General features: G+C 43.0%; 1 protein-coding gene across 1 annotated transcript in view; it reads right to left on the bottom strand.

Moving 5' to 3' along the window:
- Positions 1-27,321, bottom strand: part of LOC146789275 (histone deacetylase 9-like) — a 1,526,442-nt gene that overhangs the window by 1,275,246 nt on the left and 223,875 nt on the right. The window contains exon 4 of the mRNA XM_085630931.1: positions 16,126-16,175. Within this exon, the coding sequence (XP_085487057.1) occupies positions 16,126-16,175 (50 nt within the window). The remainder of the gene's footprint in view (positions 1-16,125; positions 16,176-27,321) is intronic.

Below are 27,321 nucleotides of genomic sequence, written 5' to 3'. Positions count from 1 at the left end.
CTTTTATGACATTGATGGAAATCAAATAACAATGCTCCTCAGAGTAAATATCGTAATATCGAAACGTTGCTGCCTCCTGATTGGCGGCCATCATCTCATGCAACGTGTTTGTGAACGTCACTAGCCAAGAGTTTGACTTTCAGAAGAGTCAGAAGTCAGTCACTGGGTGCCGTTTTTGTACATGTGTGCTGCCAGTACATTTACGAATTTATGAACATAAATGCATCGGAGTCATTTACTTTGAATGCATAGTTTTTCCCTAACCCATGGTGTGCAGAATTCTGAATTCTGCATGAAGGAAAACCTGGATACATAAGGTTGAGAAGTTGTTTCTTTCCCAAAATGTTTTTTTTCTTTTTTTCACACCTGGAAACATCTTTCTTGTGAAGTGTCTCCTTTTCTCACATTGTCAGCGAAAATGGCTGATTTCAGCCTTTCCCACACTTTCCGAACACTTACTCCTGAATCATTTATAGGTTTTGAAATGTAAATAATTGTGGGAAAGGCACCACAAATGGTTATGAATAGCCACAACATCACGACTACGTGGGTTTTCGCCGCATTTGTAAGGATCATTGCCATGACAGTTCTGAAATCAGCAAGTCCTCAATTGTAAATAAATATGCAGTGTGCAGCTTTATACCCACACTGCTTTTGTGAATCACAGTCATATTTTGTGTGCAAAGGTTTCCTTGCATACATCTGCTTCACATGCAGAAACAGTCTCTTAACCGGGCCGCCTTCACTTTCTTAACTGGCCAAAAAAGAATTAACAAAGCCTATAGGTCTGTCTTTTTGTCTTGGAGGATAGTTTGGTAATCGTTTGGCAACTCTGTGTATGTCGCCCCGTCTGTCCCGAAGAAAATGGCATAATGGAGCCATATTTTGGGCTCCAACAATACTGAAGCTGAAGGTAGGACCTCTTTGTTGAAAGGGACACATTAAACAGCAAAGGTGTCAGGAGATGAGAATTGCTATGTAAGTGGTGAGCTTAAAAGGCACTTACAACAAAATAATGAACATTAGATGAGTTTGATTAAAGCCCGGTGATTCTGTTTCATTTGTTAGAAACCTTATGTGCACAAATGTCTTAATTCTGTGAACAAAAATGCTAAAAATCCAACAAAATGTTATCATGATAGCAAAATAAAATGAGTTGATTAATGAATGCTAATGTGTCATTATGGAAGGCTGATGTAGCCAAATGACAGTAATTTCCTAAATAAAAATGCAATATAATAGCAATTAAAATGTTTTACCTGAGTAAATACACCCCAGAGCACACATGGGCTGTAGCCGTCCAAAAGACTACTCGATGCTCCCTCATCCCCCAAAATCTAAGGTGAAAACAAACGAGGCAATATAACCGTCCACAAAATGCCATGGCCATGATGGCTAGCCTATGCAAGCAATAGCAAGTCACAGAAAACACAAGAGGTGATGGCTGAAGGGGCTGACCCAAAGTCCATTCTCATTCTGTGATGCACCTTGGTGGTTTAACGGTGCCTTCAATGGGTCTCTCCAGGATAGACTTCATATAGTACTCCTTGATGTTTTAAGAGAACCTCCTATGGATTACACTACTACGTCTCCCTTGAGACTCCTAGGTATCCTCCATATAATGTTTCTTCACGGTTTAATAGCATGTCTAACATACTACCTCCTCTGATGACATTGGGTAAGCCCTGTATGCCAGAAAAAACCTGACTAATGCACTACAAAAGTGGCCTCCATGTATAATATATTATGAATAATGTTGCGCACCCCAAAAGATGGTTTGTACCTACACATATGGCTGCATCTATTGTCAAACGCTCTTCAACACTCAGCCCACTGTGCACCCACCATGTCATCAAACCACATACACCTCATCAACATGTCCCTTATAGATCAAACTGCAAGCAACACCATTCCAACCATGCACTTCAAACGGTATGTAGGAACACAATGTAAATTGAATGCTTGACAACCTCACCAGTAACTGGACCACACAGGAAAGCACTCTGGGCCTTGCATGGGGGATGGAAACCCTATTTAAATCCCAATACTATACAATACAATTCTTCCACTTGTATTTTTTTTATTAAATGTGTGACATCGACAAAGTCAGCCCTAAAATGGGAATGCAGGATCAAGGCACTGACAGGCTCTCTCACAGTGGCTGCAATGGAACATCACATTCAAAAGCAGTGGCATGTCACCTCGCTATCTTTTATTTAGTGGTTAAAAGACTGTGGCATCCATTCACTGGTATGGCAAAACATATAGTAATGTTTTTCTTTTTTTTAAAGAGCATGAAGAATTGCTACCTTGGTGGACTCTCACTAGCCAATGCAGGCCCCCAGGGCTCGGTCCAAACTGAGGTGGCATGGTGTGCAAAATAACGATGGATTGGGATGTGTCCCCACGTCATTACCAGTGGCTGAGATTAATTCAAGCATTCCATCCACCCCTTTTTCTGTACTCCTGATTCTGTCTCAGCTTTCCTTCACCACATCTACAATGACGTTACACTGTTCTTGTAGCCCATATCCTTTGCCTAATTCAACAAACCATTCAACATGACACAGCTCAATCAGTTCAACATGACACAGGCTAGGCCTTATGTAGAATCTCTGCCATTACTCCACACCAACAACCTTGGGCTATATCTGACATTCACTTACTGCAGCTCAAGAGAAGGGCACTCTTGTGGAAATAAAATCTACATAAGACCCCAGAAAATCTAGATGTATTTAAATAAGAACTGAACACATTTTATTTAGCTCTAGACAAAGTCACATACACTCACTTGTTATTTTATGCAATTGTTTACTGCCATTTTGTCATTGCATTAACATCAGACATTTAGAAGGGAGTTGTACACAGACTTAAGGAATGTGAAAATATGCTAATAAAAAAATAAAGAACAATGGCCTGATGTATTTTGAATTCATTCTGCGGTTTCTTAATACTGATTATTATTGAATCTGTCTTAAGAGATCGCAAAATGGTATGTATAGTTTGGCCTTTGCCTTAAATAGAGATTCCTTTTGGTTCACTATTTAAGAACTGTGACTCGCAAATAAGGATTCCTTATCATTCTCTAATTGTGAATGGCAGTCTGTCTAACACTAATGACATCACAGATTCTATATTACAGATTGAAGGAGTACATCAGTGCACATTGCTTGTTGGAGGATGGAGACTAAACCCATTGCCATCCACCCTCTTCCTGTAATTTGGCTAACCAAAACTCGCAGGAAAGAAGCAGTAGGAAGCAAGAAAGGATATTTAGTGACCAGTAGTTGGAACTATAAACAGAAGAATGCATTCAAGAACATGATACATTATTTGGGAAATCATATGCTACTATTCCAGAATCAACCAAAGACAAATATGGTTATGTATCCAGCAGAGGATAATTGCAGTTGATGTGGCAAACAGGAGTGTGGAAGAATTAAAAAATCGGTGGTACGACCTACGGGTACGCACTAAGAAAAGAGTAGTGGCAAGAATACAAAATGCAGCATGTACTGGAGGTGGACTGAGTACAGAACCTCCAGAAACACCACTTGAACAGTTAATTGAAACAACTCTGCAGTCTGATAGTGTCAGTAACATTGATACATCTGATCACACTACAAGTCTATGTGGTGTTTGTGTGATTTTAGCCAAAGGTCCATGCTTATTAGAAACATTGTAAATACATGTAAATCATGCAATTTTGTTCAGTGATACTTTTTTCTTTTACAGTTTCTACTCCATGTTAGGTTTTGTGACACTTGCAATGCATGATAACCATGTAGTTTCCATTTTTATACATGAAATTGCATATTAAGGTCACCTATTTCAAACTATATATTTCAAACAGTTTGGGTTAATATGGATAGTTGTGACACTTGACAAGGTCTGTTTCACATCATTGAATAATGTTGAATTTTGAACAAAGATGTTACTAATTGTTAATGTAGACTTTAAGTGTATGTCCCTACACGTTTTAATGACATATCTTCCCTGTCAATCATTACAGATCATGCTATTCCTGATGCACTATATTAAAGCAGACATCCACTAACAGGGGAAGGAAATAGTTCTGCTCCCGAGATAAGCAGCTCACGTCAAATTGGAGTTGTATTACAAGGTGAGCCAATTGAAACACAACAGCTAAATGTTCAATTTGCAATTTCTACCACTAGTTCACCTAATACTGTGATACCTCTCACTGTGACATTAGCCGAAGAATCTATATCAGCACCCGTTACAACAGTTGGAAGTACTAGATTCTAAAGAAGTCTGGGGAGCACAAAAACCACACATGTGGTAGTTGGCACACCTTCTCCAGCTGATTTCCAAAGAAAGGAAAACAAGATGCTTCAGGTTCAGGAAAAACAACAAAATAACCTTCGTAAAATAAATTGCAAACTTGGTGGATTGAAAAACACTATGGGGCCAATTACAATCTCGCTAGGAAACTCTTCCAACCGAATCGGTTTCGGAATCGTTTCCGAACGAATCGGGTTCTGCGAGCACGCTCGACCGATTACGATGCTTCCCAACATCGTTCGGTCGGATTCCCATTGACTCCAATGGGAGCCTGTGTTCTGAACGAGAACACAGGCACCCACTGAAAAAAGGTTTTTTTGGGAAAAACCATGCACCCTGTGACGGGCACCCCATGGTGCCTGCTACACTGTGCATGGTTTAACAGGGGGGGGTCCCATGGGTAGTCCCACGGACCCCAACCGGAGACCTCAGGGTGAAGGGGAGCCTGCTAGGGTCCTTTGAAGTCAGATTCTGACAGCCGTTTTGTATCAGGTAATCCGAATCGGAACTGCTGTCCGAATTGATCATCGTAATTGCTTGTTCGGAAACAGTGTCCATAGAGCTGTGTGAATTGGCTTCAAATGACTCGGTCTGTCCGAATGCCGTTTGGAACCGATTCCTTGCATCGTAATATGTTGTCCAGAAAGGCGTCCTATTCGGTCGGTAACATAGGTTCCGAATCGGATTTACTGAATTCGAATCCCGCTTGTAGTCTTTCCGGACGGCATCATAATCGACTCCTATGTATGACGGATTTACTGCAATATCAGAAAACATTATTAGCATGTTAAAGGCCATATGCAGTATGTTGAATACAATTAAACAGGGCTTTGCTCAAATGACACCAAATGACACCAGAGCTGCCCCATTCAAGACAGCAATAACAATCTATGTGTCGCTCAGTGGCTAGGTTTGCTAAGTGCAACACATATTTTGTGCATACGTACAGCAAAAGTGCAGGATCATTTTCAAAATGAAAGCAGTGTGTTGAAAGGTAGTTTAATACATATTCATAATGTTGTTGTGGGTTTAAAAACCACAAATGTCACCATTGAAAGTCCAATTGCACCAGGCGAAAGGGAGAATTTGTCTAATATGGATACCTCACCAGTATCCGGGTCTACTGTTAAAAAGTCTTGAAGGAGTAGAAGTAGTGATGGTGTGTCAGGAAAAACACATGAAACCACTGTTAAAGGAAAGTAGAAGTTGTTTTAATTTGACATTATACCACTTTCATTTGTTACTAAGTTGCAGTTGTGTTATAAAAAAAAAATCATGACAAAATAATGATCATGGATTCTTCAAAAAGATCATTTCATCATGTTGGTTATCTGCAAAATAAAAAATATATATATAAGTACAATAAAGTACAATTATGAGCATTCAAATATTGGTTGATTTAATTATTTAGTCCTTACCTTAGAAATAATGATCTGTAAGGTCACTTCGTCGTGCTCTGCCGTCAGCTGCCAAAGTTGCCTCTTGTCCTAGTTGGGCTGGGTGTGAGTTTGGTTCTTCATCTGAACTGTCATCATCAGGTTCAACTGGTAGTCCCTTTCTCATTGCTATATTGTGAACATTAGCACATATAGCTATGATTTACCATGTTTTAGGTGTGTCCTGCAATGCTCCACCACTTTTAAGAAGGCAACGACTCCCATTCAGAACCCCAAAAATACGCTCTATTACTGATCTTGTACGCTTATGTGCGCTCTTGTATCTGTTCTCCCTTTCAGATCTGGCATTTCGGTGAGGGCCAAATGGAATATGCACTGTCACCTACATTTAGAAAAACATACAAATAAGGTTTGTAAACGAATAATGTGACCTACAAATAAACAATTTAGTATAACAATACTTACCAAGAAGATATATGCCTCCAAAATCTCCCCTTGAAAGCTGGTTATAAAGGCCTTGATGGCCAAAGATGAAAAAATCATGTGAACTCACTGGGTATTTGGCTACAAAATCGGGTATTATTTATACATAATTGAAAATTACTTGAATAGTTAGAGAAAGGTGATATTTTCTATTCCAAAATAAATAATCTGATGCTGACGTTGTCATATTTGAATGTGAGTGCCATCAACACATCCTATTACATGTGAGAACTGAGCTATGGCATAAAAACCAACCTTTGTTGCATTAAGCTCTGGTGGAGTGCTTGGAAAATAAATATTTAAATGTATTTTTCATAACATGGCATCTAAGAAGTTATTTAAAGCATGACAAAGTGCACTTCGAGATCAACTGCAACTATCCCCTGGTAGCTACCTGAGGCTAGAAGGTGAAGGCAACAAAGTACGTGTATATGTGTGGGTATGACGTGGCTACAGTTTTTTGAACGCCCAATAATTGGGTTGAGTTCTTCTCTAATATCCATTATGAACTGCCTATTCTACCTGTACTTAGTGTACACCTTCTCCTCCGTTTGCTCCAAAAAACTGATGCACATTCAAAAAAAAAATTCCTTTCCTCTCTGTCGCCCCCGTTATGCAGCTAGAATGAGCATTTGTATCACCACAGTATAGAGTACAGCCATTTTGCAAGATTAAATGCGTTTCCACCCATTTTATATTTTGCACCTGGTTACTACCTGCTTCCATATTTCCTGATTCCAAGTGCTTTGTATATAAGAATGGAAATTCCTAAATAGAGATTCTGGGTCTCATTTATGAGACCCTAGCGGCACTTTTGTGCTGCCGAAGAGTCACCTTTTTTTACGCTCTGGTGGCGCAATGTGCCGCAGCATATTTGCAAGGCCACGCAAAGCCACCTTACATGGCTTTTCATGGCCTTGTAAATATGTGCCATTTCACACAGAAGACTACGTGAAAGGGGCGTCCCATGGGTGTTACTGTTGATGTTCCCACGAAACACCCATGGAATCCGAAGCCTTCCCAGATTTACAAGGAATCGTAAACCTGGGAGTGTATCAGATTCTAACGCCACCCCAAAGGTGGTGTTAGGGAGGTGTAACAGTGTGAAATATTCTTATTTCTCCTGGTTTTTCCTCTTTCAATGTGTGCTGCATTCTGCAGCACACATAGAAGGAGGATATCGCCTCCATTGATTGATTTTGTGAAAGGTGTTCCTTCATGCACAAAATCTGTCATCCCCACAACACAAGCACCCTTAAGCATGCCGCAAGGGTGCTGTGTTGGCGCTAGGGTATACTTTTATGGTGCCAGAACAGGGGTCAGTACAGGAATGCACAGTATTCTTGTAAATACGTCTCATTCCTGCACTTTTACAATGACGCAGCGTGGTGCTGAAATTTGCATGCGTAACCGCGCAAGCCATTCTATTTTTTAAATGAGGCCATCTGTTTTTAAAAATGCTTAAAAAATACATATTCCTAATATTGTCTGTTCTTTGTGCAAAATGTATATATCAATCCTTAAACCACGTCTGTACATCTCAAATGGCATTACTACTGGCCGCGATGCTATTTCAACCCATTCACATACTCTTAATATTTTTGTACATCAAGACCAAAGTGTCTTTGCAACAGAAACACTGGAAATGTGCAAAACATAATTCAACATGAAGCCAAAATCAAGCAAACACACATTCTCTTGTCATAAATACCACCAATTTTTTTAATTAATCACATTCTTGATAAATTCCCAAATTTCGTACTTGAGTAACGAAAACTAACAACAATGTCTCAACCGGTATCATTAAAGAAGACAAGTATATATGCATGTACAAGACATTACAGGAAGGAAGGGGGAGATTCGTGGTTTTTTTTTAGAAAGTGCTCCTAGCATCATATATTTAATGTAACAAATATTAGAACAGTTGTATAGGCACTCTATGCATAAATGCAAGGGCAACCCAAAACGTACATGGTGCACTACCCAGATCTAAACCTGGTCTATGGGTTATACTCCTGTTGTTTGTTTACTTTACTTGAATGACAGCACATTCTAATTCAGAAGTGATCACTCCAGAAGTTGTTAAGTGCATTAGAAAAAACCTAGTAGATAAAGTATAACCTGCAATAGATACGCCATTAGTATATTCCACAGTATTTCCAATGGCAGGCCTGTCTTATTCCAGAGTAAGCCGACAATTTAATAAGAGTATGTGGTCATTTCATAAAATAAGTCCAAGAAGTCCCCATACTCACAAAGGTTTTAACTATATATCCCTGGTCTAGAAGCCTTCTCAAACCCATCCTGCCTGGGTTTCATGCCCCTTGGTCATCTGAAACAACTCTCTCCCTTATTGACAATTTTATAACCTCTATCCGTCACAATCACCTATCTTCTGGTCTCAATCAATTTTCAGCATTTGGCACTGTAGATCACCCCACATTCCTTCCATACCTCTCCATGGGTATTTAGGGCTCCTTAATTGCTCTTTAATGGTTCTCCTCATATCTGTCTGACTGCTGTTTTGCTGTGGAGTGGAACTCTAAAGCATCCACACCAGCCTTTCTACGGGGTGGGGCCCCGGAAAGGGTTAGTACTAGGCCATCTCAAACTCTTTTCTTTCTCCATACCACCTCCCTTGGAGGCATCATCTCCTCTTTGGTCTTATTCATCCATTTCTACATGAGCAGCACATAAATCTTCAATTTTTCTAACTTGTCTGCCCACTTCCAATCATCTATATCTGAGTGTTTCACTAAAATTTGGCATTGGAAGACCCTTGGGGCCTTTGTCTTGGACTCCTCCAAAACAGAAATCCTCTACTTTCCCTTCTATTCTGCACCTCACCCAGTTCTGTTCACTTCCCTTCTCAGACAGATATCTAAGGGCCTGATTATGAGTTTAGCGGTCTGTGGACAGTCAAACTCACGGTGGCGTGGCAGGCCGACCACTTTTTATTACAACTTTGGCAGTCGGACCGCCATTGGACTGCCACAACCGCCAGGGAAACACATTCCCTGGAGTGGCGACACGGTCAGGGGCTCATACTATGCTGGTGGTGCCGCTGCTGTACCACCATTCACATTATGAGTTTCCACACCACTAGCGGTCTCATGGAGGTTCTTACTCCATGAAACTGCTGGCAGTCAGGAAACAAAAGGGGCCCTACAGGGCGCCCCTTGCCCCATGCATGTTGATGCATGCAGCGGTGCACATGTTGTGTCCCACTGTGTCCATGCATCCCCAGTTCCTGGACGGCATGGACTTCAGCAGATGCTCCCATTGCAGGGCCTTTTTCATAGGCACCTCCGTGAGACCTCCAAAGAACCGCCAGCGAGAGACCAAAAAAGTGGTAATCCGGCGCACATGTGTTCTTGGAGCGGGGCAGTGGAATGGCGGCCCGCTCCAAAACTGCCAAAGTTGTAATTAGGCCCTAAATGTAACTTTCAACACTTTAATTCATATAGCATCATTTATTCCTCAAGTTGCCCATACATACACTCACCACACCCTCAGGAAGCTGGGTGGCTCTATTTTAAAACTGTGTCCCCCTGTCCTCTCTACTGTAACTTTTTGACAACAATATTCAAAGCAGTCAACAGCATTTCTAGAAGCAACTTTCTGATCTGCAATTCAACAAGCAGAAATGTATGATTCACAAACCAGACCTCTGGTTTACCGGCAAACCAAATGGTGTAATGTCCTGTTTCCAATATCATCATATTCTTGGTCCCCATTACAGGAACATATGGCTTTGTGAGGTCTGACACTTTGTCAAAAACAAGATCTCTTTGGGTTTCTTTTGAGCATACAAATACACACTACTTTCATACCCACAAAACCTAATCACCAACAGTTGAATAGAAACCCAAAAAATAATACAAAATGTTTTTATTATCAGGATCCTATTGGGATTCAGAATATATAAGAAAGATTTAAAAACACATGCATCATCAATTTACATCAAATATTCATATAGGTTAAAATATCTCATTCAGAAAACATGGGAGAATATCACAAGTAATAATTGCATCAAAACTCGATGAGTCAAGTTAGAACACCAAATACAGAAAACAGAAAACTTTCTGTCATCATGACGAGGCCTCTCGTGTGACAGGAGCCAACAAACAGCTTCTGAGGACGCACATAATTTCTAGACCCTATATAGGTCTGTCATGAACCAACACTATATAGCTTCTCTGTGGGTTTTCTATGTTCATCTACTCATCACAGTCCAAGAACAGTATTCTTGTGCAAAGTCTCAATCACCAGCTCTGGTTTGTGTTATTCATCGTCCTTCATACCAATCTATATTGGCCTTATTTATTTTTGTATAACTTGTCTGATAGAAATGTCAGGCTGTTCGCGTAAAATAAATAAATACATTACTAAAGCTTTGTGGTCATTTTTAGGTCTCGCCTGACCCAGCGCATGCGCTGGTCTGGCGAGACTTTTTGAGAGGGCTCCAAAAAGTGCTACCAGGCCAGCCTAGAGCCACAGTGCATGTGCGCGGGCGCGCGCGCCATGCTTTTCCGCGATTACTTTCACTTTCGCGGCCCCACGGCCCCTTTGATGTTTGATCGCGATCACTTTCCCGGTGCGGCCGCTTGTTTCATTTTTGGTTAAGCATGCCAATAGAGTGCATGTGTTTTCTAGCGTCTCCGTTTTGTACTTCTGTTCTGTCCATCCGCTGCGCTCCGTGTCGCGCTCTCTTGCCTGCGTGCTTCTTCCAGCCACTCTGTGATGCGATCACCCTTGTCTGCTTTCCGCCCCTATGTAGCTTTCTCGCCTGTCTGCTTCTTTACCCAGCTCCTCCTCTCTCTCTTCCCCCATTTGCTTTTCTGCGCAAGGCACTCCGCGTTGCTCTCACTCGGTGTTGTTGGCTTTCCCTTGCACCCTCTGTGTTGCATCTCACTGCTGTGTCCTGCGTTGCTTCTACAATCTATGCCATTTCTTTAAAAAACACACAACACTTTCTCATGTTTTTCCCTTTTTATTCATTGATCCAACTCAGACCGGTAAATAAAAAAGCACAAGCACTGACAAAGCCAATAGGTCTGGCCTATAACTTAAACATTTGGCAAAGTTTGCGTCCATCTGTGTTTTGACTAGTGTACGCCCTTCCCTTCTTCCCTCAGTGTCTTTCCATATGTTGGCACTCTAATATTCCCAAGAGGCAGTACGGTCACTGTGCAAACCGCAATTACAAAAAATATATTAACGAAGACACAGGTTTAGCAATTTGTAAATGAATCTTTTCACCCTCATACTTTCTAACAGCAATGACTTTTCTTACATATAGAGCACATATTTGGATGTGTCAACGTGCTGCACTCTGACAACCGAATGACTCGGAACTGTGACAGGTGTATTATTAAATAACAGAACACTGTCAAAGGCACAGAAATGTACTTTTTCTGAATGACGGTCATCACATTATATTTGGTTGCTTTATCATTCAGTTTCGGTAGTTTGCTTTCCATTCTGCATTCAAAAGCGCACGATTCTCACTTCTTTTGATTTCACTTCTCTGCCCTGGAGAGTGGCCGAGAGCTTACTGATGGTGAACATAATTGTTCTGTGTTCTGCTGCCACTGTTGCAGGCTACAAATTTCACTTGCATTCCTGTTGAGAGGCTATTTGAAACCTGACATTCCTTCTGTTTGAAGTGAATTGCTTTCTTTTAGTGTAGCTCTTGCATGTTCCCCCAGTAGTGCAGGTGTGACTGTTAAACACCTGGATGCTTCTATTTGAAAGCTGTAACAGACATGAACTGTGCCTCTCCTTTGTACTAATACATTATCTCCTGGCACACATTTTCATGACATGGGTGTGTTGTATTCATTTGGTGTGGCTTAGATGACTGGAGTTTAATTTACTATTTTTAGTAGTTTCAGCACCTAAACCAATCCAAATTGAAGCTGTTTTTCAGTAATATATAATACAAAAGAACCATGCATGCATACTCAAGGAGTTTATGTGGTGAAAACAGTGAACAAACTTTAATGAACGAGCTGCCAAAGGAAATATCTAACCAGTAGGCAGGTAAAACCTAAGTATGTCACGAAACACACAGCTGCATGTGCCAGAATGCAGGGAAGTGGCTGGACGACTTAGAAGAACCGAGGTTAGTGGGATGTTAAAAAAAACAAGCATTGGCATAGCCAATACGTCTCGTTTTTTGGGACCTTATAAGTGTTTAGCCATGCAACACTTGATGTTGTTGCACCAATGATATTGTGCTGGATAACTAAACAACTAAACACTTATAAGGTCCCAAAGGCGAGACCTATTGGCTATGCCAATGCTTGTTCATATTGCATTACACTGTCAATTTTAAGCAAAGGAGTGCTAGTGTATATTAATGTAGCAGGTGGAAAATTCTATGTAAAATGATGAAAGCAGAAATAGAGTTATACACAGTTTTACAAAACAAGCAACTATGTGACACAAATATGTACGTTAGTTTATAATTACAGCAACACTTTTTCTATGACTTAGGCGCTGATTTAGACTTTGGCAGAGGGAAATTTTCTCCATCAGGGTGACGGAGTAAAGTAAAGTACGCTGTCACCTGAGGGAGTACCCGTCCACCAGATTTGTTGATGTCTGCTAGCCTTGGGGCATCACTTGCATTTATAGGATTCACTGATACAGAGGTTCCTATAAATACTTTGAAACTTTGACGGATGCCGCCATCAACATGACATCAAACTTTTACTTCTTTTTTATTTTTGAAAACAAAGGATTTCTTTTTGAAAAAAAAACAATGAGGCGTGATGGTCATTTTCCTGTTTTAACTGAAAAAAACTGGCAGTGACAGACAGTGTGTTCACCTACTCTAAATAGGGTCGGCAAACACAAGGCCAAACCTCCTTCGGGTCGTCAGAGGTGTATGTAGCCAGTGGAGATGGAGTAGTCTTCACTGTCTACGTACTCAAGTATTGCCTGACTCTAAATGAGGCACGTGGAACTTCGCTTTGGCTGAGGGGGTACTTTGTCGCCGTTGCATCAGAATACCTTCACCTCCAAAGTCTAAATCGAGCCCTCAGTTCTTTTCAATTTCAGAATGTATCATCAATAGATCAGTGCAGAGTTGATGTGATTGGTTCTACCGCACAGTAACACAGTCGTAGTTTCAATAATCTAAATGGATATATATAGTCATACTACAGCTTTAGCTTTTTGAGAGACATTTTTATAGGTCATATACAGCTTAAATACCTTATGTGCACACACTATGATGCAAACTGTTTTATACTATAGATAGGCTCATATTGTGTGCTAGTATATTTGCAATACTCTCTAGAACTACATGATACAATACCTATAGCCCAATAGCTGTGCATTCCATATTAGAACAACGCCTGCCAATGAGATTGATGTATCAGGAAAATTAAATGAAGACACATAAAAAATGGAATCTTTTGTTCCTAATTCCCCAAGGCAGTAGCTTGATACTGGACTCTAACCGTGACAGCTAGGTTTGCTTACCAGTGATGTTATGCGTCCACAGGAATAATGGACCCTAAACTGGATTATCAACTACTTCAATTTAACTCTTGACTCTCTCAAGATAGTGAGTTGGAGCATGATAATGAGTGAGGAGAAGCAGCGTTGGTGCACAATGTGCTACTGAGCGCCTATGCAGGCACCCTTGCACCATGGTGCAAGGATGCCTGCATGGTAAGCAGCAACACCCTCCTGCACAAAAACAACCCCCTGAGGCATTTTCCTCTTTCTTTTTGCAGAATGGAGTGTACATAGAAAGAGGAAGTAACAAGGATAAAAAGAGATATTTCTCCTTGTTACGCCTGCCATGGGGAGGCTTAGCATTTTGACACATTCCCAAGTCTACCAATGTTGGTAAATCTGGGAATGTGCCAAAATTCATGTGTGGACACATGGGAACACCCACGCGCCACCCATGAAACACCTCCCTGGGGCAAAGTAACGCAGAGCAGTGATTTTTGCTGCATTGCATTACTCTAGAGTTATCAAGCCACACAGGGTTCATGCAAGGTGGCCCTGCGTGGCTTGATAAATGTAACTTCAGCTCATGAGCCCCATTGTGTAGTGCAAGGGTCATGCAAGTCTTTAATAGATTTTCCCCTAGAAGTGTGAAAAAACATACATAATGTTTTCCATGCAATTACGTTAAATTACAGATAAATTAGAGGAAATTATGAAACAAGAAAATATGTCAATTCACAATCGCTTTTTGCGCAAAATTGTGTCTCGCATCAGCTTTTGACTTGAGGATGTATTTAAACAAAAGCAGTGCAAAAAACAGCCGCTCACATTTTGTTGTTCCAGTACATTATCTATAAATATTTCACCACAAATTGCACCATTCGCAGGAACTTTTAGCTTGAATGGCACATAATTATGCAAAGTGGTATGATGGAGTAATTTGGGGAATTCTGTGTAAAAAGCATAATGCAAAATTCCTGAAATTACATGAATTATGCCGGTGTAAATCAAATTTTGCCCAGGTCAACTGGATATCCAGAAAACAGTAAAACATCACAATACCACTCAGTAGTTGAAGAGCCAGTCAGTGTTTCCCTTATAAAAAAAAATTATTACATATAAAACGTAATAAAATACATACATTAAGGATGCACAAAGAAAAGTAGAACTCTCTATCGTGTTCCTAGCAAACCACAAAGTAGAGTGCATACGCATTCGGGCCTTGATTACAAGTTGGGTAGAGGAGTATCACTGGGTTGGATACCATTCCGGCTGGTAAAACTGATTTAGCCTTGGGCTGCACATGCAGCTGGTCCAATCTCTTAGCCCTCACCCACCACCCACCTGTGCTAAGGTGGGAGTATGTAATGGTGTAATGCTCCCCTGCCATGCAACATCCTCCCCTTTCATCGGTCCTCCTCACAGGCCAATACTACCCCATCCACACAAATAAGAGTACTGATGAGAAATTCTGAAACAACCTACAGGTCAGAAGGAATGGTATGTATATATATGATCAGGGCTGACAAATCAGCTCTCCTGTAGTGTTCAGCATTAAGAGGGCTCCTCGAATCAACAACTGTGCATGATTAGCTCATGAGAGTGCCAAGGACATCAACAACCTCTCCAGAGCTGGTTCCAAACAGCTAAGATGAATATTTATTGGGGCAGAGGAAAAGTCCAAGTCTGACAGAGATCTTGATTAAGCAAGAAGAGCTGTGAGCAATGTGACAGGCGTACTACTTCAACTAAAAGGAAAGAGACCAGACAGACCCACCCACAGGACACTAACACTTTTTAGAGGGGGGCATGAGGAAAGTGGACAGTTAAGTTTATCGCATCCCTTGGAGTGTACTGGGGACAGTTAGGGGGCATGAGGAAAGGAATGCTAAAGAGTTGTATTTCAGGTAGGCAGAGACGTTGTGTTGTACAAAACCTGCCCCCATATTAGGTTGCCACACTCACATGTGGAATTAAAAGTGTGTCCATCATGCATTTTGCCAAATGTGAACACAGCACTTCCACCCACAGGTGACATATACAACATTTGAAGTTGTGGTGGTCACATATGACCCCTACACACAAAAGTAATAGACCCTAGTTAAGGGGGATTGGCAGAACTTTTCCCCAAGGAAGGCCAGTAGAAATCTCATATGAAAGGGCACAGGTAGAGATTCCTGTCAATTGATTTTTATATTAATGGTTCCATCACCACTAATCCCATAATGCCTGGGTGAAGGAGGTCCCTTCAACTTCAAAAAACACTTTTGGGTTTCAGTCCAGTTAATAGAGAGGGGCCTCCATGAGCTTACATAAATACTGAATGAATGTTGGTCTCACTGGATGAAAAACAACAAAAATCCAGAAAAAGCACAAAAACAAGACACAGGGCACTTCTACATGGCTCACCAGACCCATGCAAAAAACTTTCTATACCAACAAAGAACAAAGAAATAGCCAAACCTACCCCAAGTCCTCCACAGGGAAGCAATGAAAACAGCTTTGTTGGATCTGTACCTATATGTAAAAAGAAATGGGACATGTAAATTATACAGTGTAGCAGACTACAGGGGACACAAACCACATTACAGTTTTAGAGTGAGCATTGAAAATTTAGCTTGTACTTTCATAGATAAAAAGTAAACAATATCAAATCAACCGAAATTTGTAGCTCTGTTTTAATTTGTCCTGTGCTCTTATCAGACATTGCCGAAATTGATATTTGACAGATGCAACTTAGTGAAGTTCATACATTTTGCATTCGATAAGTGTTGAAACCCCTTCAGTGGGCCATGGAGCAAGTAGGGGTTATTGGACCCAACCGTGGTGGTTGAGGCCTTTTACTCCTGATGTCCAGGGACCCAGCCTACCATGGATCCTGCTCAAGTGGGCTAAGTACACTTTCTGCACTTGACTCTCAGTGGTAGCAGCTCAGTGAACACAACTCATAACTCAAAGTGCAAATAGGATGAACAATAAATTAATTTACAGCCAAATACTTGCTTTTATAGGACAATGTAGTATTTTATTTCTAACTCTATACATGCAAAGAAATGTGACATTCATATTGCAACAACATAATCACCCTTGAGGTCGGGGCTCTAGTAGTTGTCAGGCACATCCCTGTACTACCCTCCTTCGTGTAATGTGTTTGGGGTTATTTTCCTTTTACTAGTAGCCGCATCCAGGGAATACACACTATTAGGCCATACTAAAGAGTTCCCTTTGACTCATCAGGATTTATTCAAAAGTGTCTATTGTGCTGTAACACCTTCAACAGTAAATCCCCCGGGGACCACAGGCCCTAGTTCACGTCTTACATATTCCTGCAGCACAGACGTGTTCGTTGTTCCAGCAGGTGCCCTCAACACGGTCACTCTTGAGAGCAGATTCTGTTTGGGGAAGTGAGGCAAATGTAGTACATGCGGCAGTGACAGGCAGGCACAGGCTCACTCTCTGGAGTGGTACAGCCGCTCTCGCCAGTGATCAGGGCAGCTTCCAGCTCACATTGATGCGGTAAGTCAAATTTTTCCCAGTGGGGAGAACTTGTGTTCCTCTGATCCTCCTGGTCCTCAGGGGTCATTCAGGACAGATCTCTTGGTACAGCTAGTCCTGCTGGTTGCAACCTCACTCTTGTCTTCGGCGACCACCCAAAGTCTGGTGATTTGGTCCCGCCAGCCCCTCCTGGCACACAGGGTTGCCGTGGTTCCTTCCGGGTGCAACGTACTTTTAAGCAGTATAAAAACAAAGGAAACATAAAATGATAATAACTTTGAGTTATCATCATTCTATGTTTCTGTGCTGCCTTGCGGGCGGGTGGGCTGGTCTGTAGGGCAGAGGAGTTGTTTGCCCACTCCTAAGTGCACTTGACTGTTTGGCCAGCCCTCTGGGACTGGACAAACAGCCATGCACACTTTCCCTGTTCTCCAGGCAGGCTGCATTACAGTCTGCATGGAGAGCATGCCCAGGCCCCCATTCCCTGGCTGTGCGTCGAACCACGATGCTCACACCAATCACAATGCTGCATTGCAGCGTTGTGATTCATCAGGGGAGCCTGACTGTGCTTCCTGTTCCTGGAGTCCGACGGAGGAGATCAGGAACAAAGAAGTGGGACCCAACGACAAGGTAAGTGTTTATTAATTATTTTTAAATTTACACTGCGACCACCCCTCCTGTGCCTACCCCGCCACCTGTGAGCTGTGCCAACTGCCACTTAAGTAGACTCCTCAGGTGCAATCGCCCACACCAAGGTGGTCGCTCTTGGGATACGGGGTAGTATCCACAAATCTGTCTGTGGGGATTCCTCTCCTCCTCATGTCTTCACCAGGCAGGCCTTGGCTTCCCAAAATGGTCCTCTATATAATGCATCCTTGCAGGCACATATACTTAGTGTACACGCATATCACACTCTCTGTCCAGTACTAATATCTCTAAGCATTGTACCATTGCATGCATTCAGCACACACACTCTGTCTGTGCACACTGTTCAGTACTGAAGCTTTCCCATATTCAACCAGGGTGTGCTTATTTTAAAACATGCACACAGCCAGCAAACACACTCACCACATGCGCGCTGCACAACACTTCACCCTTCATGTATTGTACTCACACAAGTACACTCAGCACATGCTCTTCTTGCGCATCCAACCACACAGCACTACATCTTTCATGTCATGTATTCCTCACAGGCATACATATGCTCAGCACATCCACCAATCTCACATGTGATACTCAATACTCCTCTATTCGTGTATTGTACTCGATTCGTGTACACACATACAGCCACGCAGAGTCACTACTCCTGCACTATGCAGCACTCCACATCTACCTGATATAGGCCAAGGGTTGAGTTAAGCAGACAGCAGTGAAACATTTATAAAGATGATTGAGCCTGTAGGCCTCACTCCAGTGACAGAGGGTAAAAAGGTCTTGTTCACTACTACTGATCCCTACACAGCATGTTGCCATGACCGTGCTTGTGCTGCTTAATTCCTGGGGAAGGCGGTAACCTTCCACCACTATAGGGGTAGTGTGGGGGCGCCGCTTCCGGTCCAAAAGCCGCACTCCGTGAGACAGCCTATGTCATGGCGCATGCATCATCCATGTTCGCCTATAACAAAAAAATCAGCATTAGGGATCCAGACAACAGTCAGCTGGACACTCATGGCCGGAGTACACGTCTTTACCATGCAGAGGACTTTTCCATCCAAACAGTAAGATTTGAAAAGCTTTGCCCAAGTCCACCTCACTCAAAGTTTCATTCATGAAACACCTTTTGAAGGAACGAACCCCTGTTTTTTTAAGATTAAATAAGTGCAAGAATATTTTAACGTATTCTTCAGAAAATATCTCAGCAAAATGGAAATTGTCTCAGTTTTTCTCTGCAAAACATACTTTCAGGACTACTTTCTTTAGCTTTGGAAAAACAACTTTTTAAAATATTCGAGTTTACAGACGTTTTCCATGAAATTTTACAAATTATGTGAATGTGAGAAAACTTGCACATAATCTGTTTTAATAATGAATATGCCATTCTGAACTGCGCTACAAAAGTACTGCACAGATCCACAATATGGCCAAAGTCCAACCTTGCTCACACAGTTCCATTAATCGCCCCTCTATTAGGACCGCTGAAAGTGTTATCTGAGATAACATCCCTGTTAAATTCTTAGGACCAGATGTACAAAGCATGTTTTGGGTCGCAAAAAGCCCAATTTGCAGAATTGGGCTGTTTGCAACGTGAAAAATGTTTTTTCAAATATGCAAAATGTGATTCGGTAACTTGTTACTGAATCACACTTTGCATTAGCGATTTGGTATTTAGAAGGGTTGTGTATAGGACATCCCTTCCAAATGCCAAGTGGGTAAGGTATGTATCACGCAACAAGAACGACAAGGAGGCTCAGGATATCACTTAGTTATCAGCTTTATTAAGCACATCCGCTATGGAGGGGTAATTTTGTTGGTTTGGTGGTCCAATCCGGTTTCTTCTCTGGGAAACAGAATGCAGAGGCTATTGATAACAGTCCTGTTATTAATCCTTCACTGGTGAATGGGCTTATACTCCCGCCCTCTATTGTTCAGTAGGGTTTGCTTCTTCTATTCAGTCGTGTTGCTCCACACAATATAGGGGATGTGAGGGAGACCCACCCTGTGAGGAAAGGGAGAAGAATGGAGATATAACTCCTCTCTTAGTTCCTGGCTGCCCGTTTTCCTACTCCCAGTTTGCCTCGCATGCTAATCAGTTACACTTCCTATAATTGGGGCTTACGCCTGCATGCCCTGTTACAACCTCACAGGCACCACATCGGGTTGCTTCTCTAGATACAGCACCTTAGTATCTCAAAACCACCACTTGAGTGAACAACCAACCCCTCATTAACCCTCTGGTGGTACAAATCACTTTCCTGAAACCATGACCCTGCAATGGGGTCACGGCTGCCTCGTCCTCAGCTCTTTCCCACTGGTCGACCTCTCTCTCTCTTGGCTGGTCTTGTCTTTTCCCTTCTCCTGGCGCTGGTGTTCTATCCTCCCGGTCAGTGGCATCTGCTGATCCTCCCGTCTCCGCGGCCATCTCCCTCGATCCCTCGGTCTCTCATCTTTTGAACGTGGCTTCCCCGTGCCCTGCCTTTTTTCTCTCCACGTCCTCTTACGGGTTGCTGCTCTGCCTCCTGACAGCCGGCAGCACATCTTTCGCGGTCCCCCGGGGCTTCCAAGGACCGCCCCCGCCGCCACTCTGTCACAGTATGTATTACATGTTTTGAGACCAAATTCAGGTAGCAAAACAGTAATAATTTACCATCAGGTTAAAACCGGTGGTAACCCATTAGGAAAGTGGAAGGGGCCCAAAGGGACTCCTTCCCCTTTGAGAAGGCAAATAATAATATTTTTTAAGACCACTGCCTGCTCTTAAAAAATTAAAATAAATCTTTAAGGTTTCATTTTTTTCCTTTTAAACACATCCCATTTTCCTTTAAGACAAACTGGCTGCATTTAAAAAAACCTCATTGCTTTATTTAAAAGCAATCACAGAAATTGTGGTCTGCTGACCTCAGCAGGCTGTCATCCCGGTGATGACTGTGATTCCTAATAGTCGCAAACTACAACTTACCTAATAAATATTAATTGTGACCCATAAGGAATCCCTAAATGAAACTCAATTAGTTTCATACATTAGGAATACCAATTTCCAAATTGCGATCCAGAGAGAATCTCAATTAGGAAATCGCTATTCCTAATGTTTGTACATCTGATCTCTAAGGTATCAGCAGAAGCAATATCCGATCACACACATTTTCCTTCACTTAAAATATCTTATAACCCTCAATTTGCTTAACGAAGTAGTAAGTTTGCTTCATTTGCACAAATAATATGCCAGATTGCCTTTTGTCACTCCGGATCCTGGGGCTCTTACAATAAAACATTTCTCTGAGCAAACCAATAGGGGCGGCTCTTCCGCTAAGGCAGAGGAGCATCGCCCCACTGCTTTTCAGCATGGCAAAAAGAAATGATAACAACGCAATGTTATGATCATTAATTAATTTTTCTGTGCTGGGGCTTTTTTTGGGGCAGGGCTAGGCTGCGCAGCGGGCAGGAGTGGCGGCACCCTCCTAAGTGCACATGAATGTTTGGTCGGCTCTCTGGGGCTGGCCAAACATTCATGTGTACATTGCATGTTCTCCACCCAGGCTGAATTACAGCCTGGGTGTAGAACATGCCCAGGCTCCAATTCTCCATCAGAGCACCAAACCACTGGGCTCAGACCAATCACAACGCTGCATTGCAGCATTGTGATTGCATAGGGAAGCCTATCCTATTTACTATTCGAACAGAAGCTAGGAAGCGGACGGAGAGGATGGAAGAGAGGCTGAAAGGTAAGTGAACGTTTTTTATTTATTTTCTCTCCCCCCTTTCCTCCCCCAACCCCTCCCCGCCCCACCACTGCTTCGTGGGAGCAGCCTCGAGGGCAAACCAATACAGCATGATACTGAGGTCACATACTAATGTGGACTTTAAATATGAAATTATTTGTACAAGCCTTGTTTGACACATGCTTGAAGCCTAAATGACCTAACCAGGTACCAATTGTCAAATTTCACAAACTGGATCACACATTTGCACCATGGGCATTTTTAGGTCTCGCATGGGTAGCGCGCATGCGCTGCCTCTACGAGGCATCAAGTAATTAGTAATAAGGGTGAAACTCCACCCATTGCGTTTTTTTTTGTTTTGTCCCTTGCCATTGGTTTAAATGTGGCATTGCTCTTTTAAACTCGCTTATTATTGGCTGATGGGCCGATGCGTCACTTCCGTTTTCTTCCGATTTCGGAGGAAGCAGCATCGACCAACTACAGTTACCTTACCCTGCAAGGCAGTATCTTTGAATGTAGGGACTACTTTGTTGTTGCCTGGTGCCTCCTCATGGACCCTTTCTCAGCATTCCATCCACTCGTGGAGTCTGGAGGGTTTTTTGCTCCACCGGGCCGGCCTCCGTGGGAGTGTCTCACTCCTCCTGCAAGCAGTGCGCCGGCCCGCCTCTGCTCTTTCCTGGGTGTGTGAGCGCTTCCAGCTCCGAATCGCTCCCTTTATAAATTGTTTGATTTGTTTTCAGCTTCAGTCTTTCCGTGTGCTTGAGCCAGAAACGGCCGAGAGAGGCAGGCGGGATGGACACTGTGAGTGAGTGCCCCTGTCCTGGGGGCTCTCGGATGTATGCTGAGTCCAAGTTTAACCAGATTTGGTGGCTTAGTGCATCCCCATCGGCGAAGGTGCAGGGCTTGGGGTGCTTTCAGAGTGCACAGACGGCAAGCCTGGCTGGTAGACTCCCGCGCAGCGCCATTTCACAAAGTAAACTGTTTTAAACCTACCCAGAGTCATCACATTGTTTCCTTCGATGGCGAGAGCGTCTTCGTGTACTTCAGGGCGAACTGCGCTTTGCGGTCCCTGGAACACGCAGCGGAGTACTGTGGAGGTAGGAAGGAGAATAGTTTACTACAATTGAGTGTAAACTGCTTTCCGGGATCTCGCCATCTTCCATACAAAGATATGTAGATAGATAGATATTTTTAAACATTCCCTTCTCCTTCAGTGAAGAGCTCCATTGTCCGGCTGTCGCAGCCCTCATTCACGCCTCATTAAATTCTGCTGTGTCGCTTGTTTCCTTTAAAGCCAATCTCGACGCTGCATGAATGAGCTGTATGCACACCCACCTCTGAAAGTCATGACTTTTACTGCGCTCCTCGTGTTTTTGAGAATTAACTGACAGCCGAGAAGCAGTTATCACCGTTTCTCGTTGATGGAAGGAGCTTACTGACATACATAATCAGCGGGGCGTCTGCTTCACGAACACTGCGCTGGTATTACGTTCATTGTGTTTTTTCCCAGCTCCTCCACCCCACTCTATGTTTTTCGTCCCCTCCTTTGCAATCACTCACAGAGCTCGGCTTGTTTTCTTTAAACTGTTCACTGTGAGGGAATACTTTCCAAACATTAAGGATCGTCCTTCTGTGTGAGTGGTGACAAAGGGTCGACACTTATGGGACACTTCCTGTCTTATCTTGGAATGAATTCCAGTGTTTATTTGCTCGTCGGTGTTCTGGTTGATAAAGTGCGTTAACTCCAGAGGGATTTCTCTATTAGGTGTTGGTAGAAGCGAAGAGCTTTGGAAGCACGTCAAAGATGGAATCTGTTAGATCAACTTCCAAATACATCTACACCCCGGCCCCTGACCTTCCGTGTAAGAAAACAGGTAAACAAAGAAGTTATTATGGCCGTAGTAATTATCACAATTAAAATGGTTTTTTTTGGCTGAAATTAATTAAAGCTCGTGTTTAAATAGGAACCGTGTTGCAGCATCTGGGTCTATTTTCACATGGCTGCTGCATAACCCGTGGGGGGAGGGGGAACTCGGTGGAGACGAGGCTGGCTCGAAATAACCGAATGAGTTAAGGCTGTTGAGTTTGTTTGGTGTTTGCAGGCACACTGAGTTCTGTTGTCTGCCTTGTCAGTAATTGCATAGCAGGCTGCCGTGTCTGGGATGAAGTGTCAACAGCTTCCTAGAATTCGACTTGTTTTCATCTACTTCATGTCAAGCCCTGTGACCCCTTTCTTCAATGCCAGTTACATAATGTTTCGATGCTCTGTCAGATTTCAGCAGGGCCAGTGCAAGGGGTTTGAAAGTTACAAATGAATGATAGTCATAAATATTATTTACTGATCTTCATATAATTGATTGCTATTTTGGAGCGCCCTTTCACCACCAAAAATGCTGTGATTATGGCTATTGATGCGATCTGGCACCATCTTTCTTGTAAGAAAGCCATAAGGCAGCTGCTGCAGCCCAAATGTAGTGAAAAACGGGTGAATATTATTTATTAACGCTCTCATATACCACAGACAGGATCCAATAGACAACAGAGTACTTCACACCGGAAGTGTAGTGCTAGATGTAAAAGATAGCTAACTATAAAATATAAAATATAAAGTATAAAGCAGTAATAATATACTAACCAGCATTTGCAATGCAATAGATCTAGTATTAGCGAGAGTTTGAGCTATTGGCACAGTAAACGACAATGTCTTTTATTTGGGTGTTTAAAAACCTGCAAGCGGTGCGTAAACACGCACTTTGTACTTCTGGTCTTTGCTTATGAGAAGCGTGGCTGGCAGTAAAAGTGGTGCAGTTACTGCCAGCTTTGCTTCTCATAAGCAATGACTATACATACAAAGTGCCTGTTTATGCATCGCTTGCGGGTTTTCAAATCATAAATAAAAGGCATTGTAATTTACAATGCCAATAGCTCAAACTCCCGCAAATGCGAGACCTATTGCATTGCAAATGCTTGTTGAGACAAGGATCAGTACTGCAAGAATGTCTCTGGTTTAAGGGAAAACTTTGAACACTCAATATAAGTCTTAATGCAATAGGATAGAAAACCACTTTTTAGCAGGTGTTTGGCTAGCTCACCTTCTCCTGTTAACCAGGGCTCATATTCATCACCTTTGTTTCTGTTGCCTTCTTCTTCAAGGCTTTAACCCCTATCAGCATACACGGATGAGGAATTCAGTGAGCTGATTGTACATCATTGATGCTTGACTGCCTCTCTGTTACTCTCTCCAGGACCATGATTGCACTTATATTATCTTCAGTGTTTACTAAGATACTGTGCATCTTCCCCTCTATTACTCCTGGAGTTGAAAACACTGTCATCACCAGTACTTGTACAATACAAAACGTGCAAGACGTACAATGTAGGGGTTATCAGAGAAGAAGGACGGCGAGGAGGAGGAAGGAGAGCGGCCATGGCGAGGAAGAGGCAGCCACGGCAGGTAAGTGCCTTTTTTATTACTTTATCATTACTTTGGGAGGGCGGAGGGGCCAGCTAACGACGCTCCGCCACAGAGTCACAGTTTTGCCTAAGCTCTGCGTTCGCAATGGAACGTGGAGTAGGCAAAACTACGTAAACTAGGCTGGCGGAGCGTAAATACCTGCCTGGGCTTACTCTCATCAGGAACCACCACCAGCGCTGCAAAGAGGAACAGCAGAGACTTTTTTTTGATTGATCCCGAGTCCAGGCACCACGATAAAGGCTTCTAACAACCTCAACAGTACAAGCAGGGATTCCCTCAGGGCACGCAGGTTAAACAAGGTATTGTCGGCATAAAGAAATACAAAGTGTCATTACTGTCCAGGTTTTATTCTCCAGTCATGCAAAACCTGTGGGGCCTGAATAGCAAATTGCTCCATTGCCAGAGTGAATAAAAGGGGTGACAATGGACAGCCCTGCCTAGTTCATCACTCGATTTCCCATTGTTCAGAACAAAACTGCCCCATCTGGACTCAGACACACTGGCCGATGTATAGTAAATCTATCCAGGCCTGAAACTGACGACCAAATCCGATGGCCTGCATCACACCCAGGAGATACCACCAATCCACTGTATCAAAGGCCTTCTCGATGTCTATACAGACCAATGCCATTTTCTTCCCGCCATCCTCCATTCATGTAATAAATGAGTCAGTTTCCGCAGATTCATGGCCGTATTATGCCCAAGAATGAAATCGCACTGATCGACATGGACCAGATCGGTCATGGCAGGTGCAACCGATTGGCCAACAACTTAAACAGGCCTTCACATTAGTGTTGATCATTGTAAGCGAATGGTGCAACGCCAGCTCTGATACCGGCTTCTGCATCTTGCAGATAAGACCCTCTCTCATACTTGGCAGGAGGACACCCATCTCACTGGCCTCCAGAAAGACTTCAAGCAGCTTCTGAGTCATAGCCATTGAGAAGCCTTGATAAACATTGGTAGGAAACCAATCCCCACCAAGCGCCTTACTTCTCAGTAACATTCGCAATGTGGCCCTCAGTTTCTTCAATGCAATGTTCGTCTCAAGCTCTTCCACCATTGCCTCCAGATGCAATGGCACCAGATAAGTCGTAACGGTGTCCAACGTACTGAAACTAGCCCCACAATACACTTCCTGGAGGTGACGCTGAAAAGACGCAACCATTGCCTCCTGTGTCGTAGCAACAGTCCCTGTCTTGCCAATCAGGTGAAACACTTGGGGGGACTAGACTCCCGTTGCAACAACTAGACCAAAAGCCTACTCAGTTTTTCTCCCTCCCAATGCAGGTGCTGCCTATACTGAGTATGGGTATACGCATCCAATCTATCATATTTCTCAACAGTGATCCACTGCATCCTCACCTCCTCCCACTGACGCTGACAATCAGTTAAGTCCATACTCTGCAAGGAAGCCAACCCATCCTTCTCTAGCTGCAGATCCTGTTGGAACTGCCTACGTACTCAGCATGTTAGACCTAGACATGGTACTCACATCACAGCCTTCATGGCCTCCCATTCTGTACAACAGGACCCCCTTGTGCCCAATTAGTGTCAAAATAGTCTGTCAGTGCCTGTGACAGCGATTCCCTACCAACAATGTCCGTCATCACGACGACCTGAAAACACCAGACCAGCGGCTGCACCCTCGACCATCCTAAAGCCTCTTCATACGATATCGGAGAGTGGTCCGACAGAAAATGAGCTAGGTGAGTCCCCTGCACCAGATGCCCGGGTGAAATATCGACCATTAAATTGTATCCAGCCTACTGTAAGGTGCCATGTGTGGACAAGTAACAAGTAAACACCCTGTCTAGTAGCCTTTGAGTCCTTCAGGTATCCAGAGTCCCAATTTATCCACCATCTCCTGCAATGCCCTAGTTATCTGTTGCTTCATGTCAGGCCTCGGTGAAGTGATCCATCACTCTGTCCAGGACACAGTTATGGTCCCCCATAATATAGGCCCATCAAGGTCAGACCCTATCCTTTCCTGGATCCTGTAGAAGAACTGGGGATCGTCCATATTGGGGGCATATAAATTGACCAAAGATATATCCCTCCCATCCAGTTGACCCTGTAGAACAACAAACCACCCTTCTATGTCTTCCTCCCAGTACTTGAATGCAAAGACCGTCCCAGGAGCCACCCACACCATCACCGCTCTAGCGTGTAATAAGTAGGAAGTGTGTTACACGTTGCCCTTCCATTTCTTTTTGACTTTCTCGACTTTAGTGTAATTAAGGTGCACCTCTTGGAGACATGCAATATCCACTTTATTGCACCTCAAAAAGGACGGACCCTGAACCGTTTGACATAT

This window comes from Triturus cristatus, chromosome 10 (genome assembly GCF_964204655.1).
Source record: "Triturus cristatus chromosome 10, aTriCri1.1, whole genome shotgun sequence".
Classification (NCBI taxonomy): Eukaryota; Metazoa; Chordata; class Amphibia; order Caudata; family Salamandridae; genus Triturus; species Triturus cristatus.
This window is presented reverse-complemented; position numbering and strand designations above follow the sequence as displayed.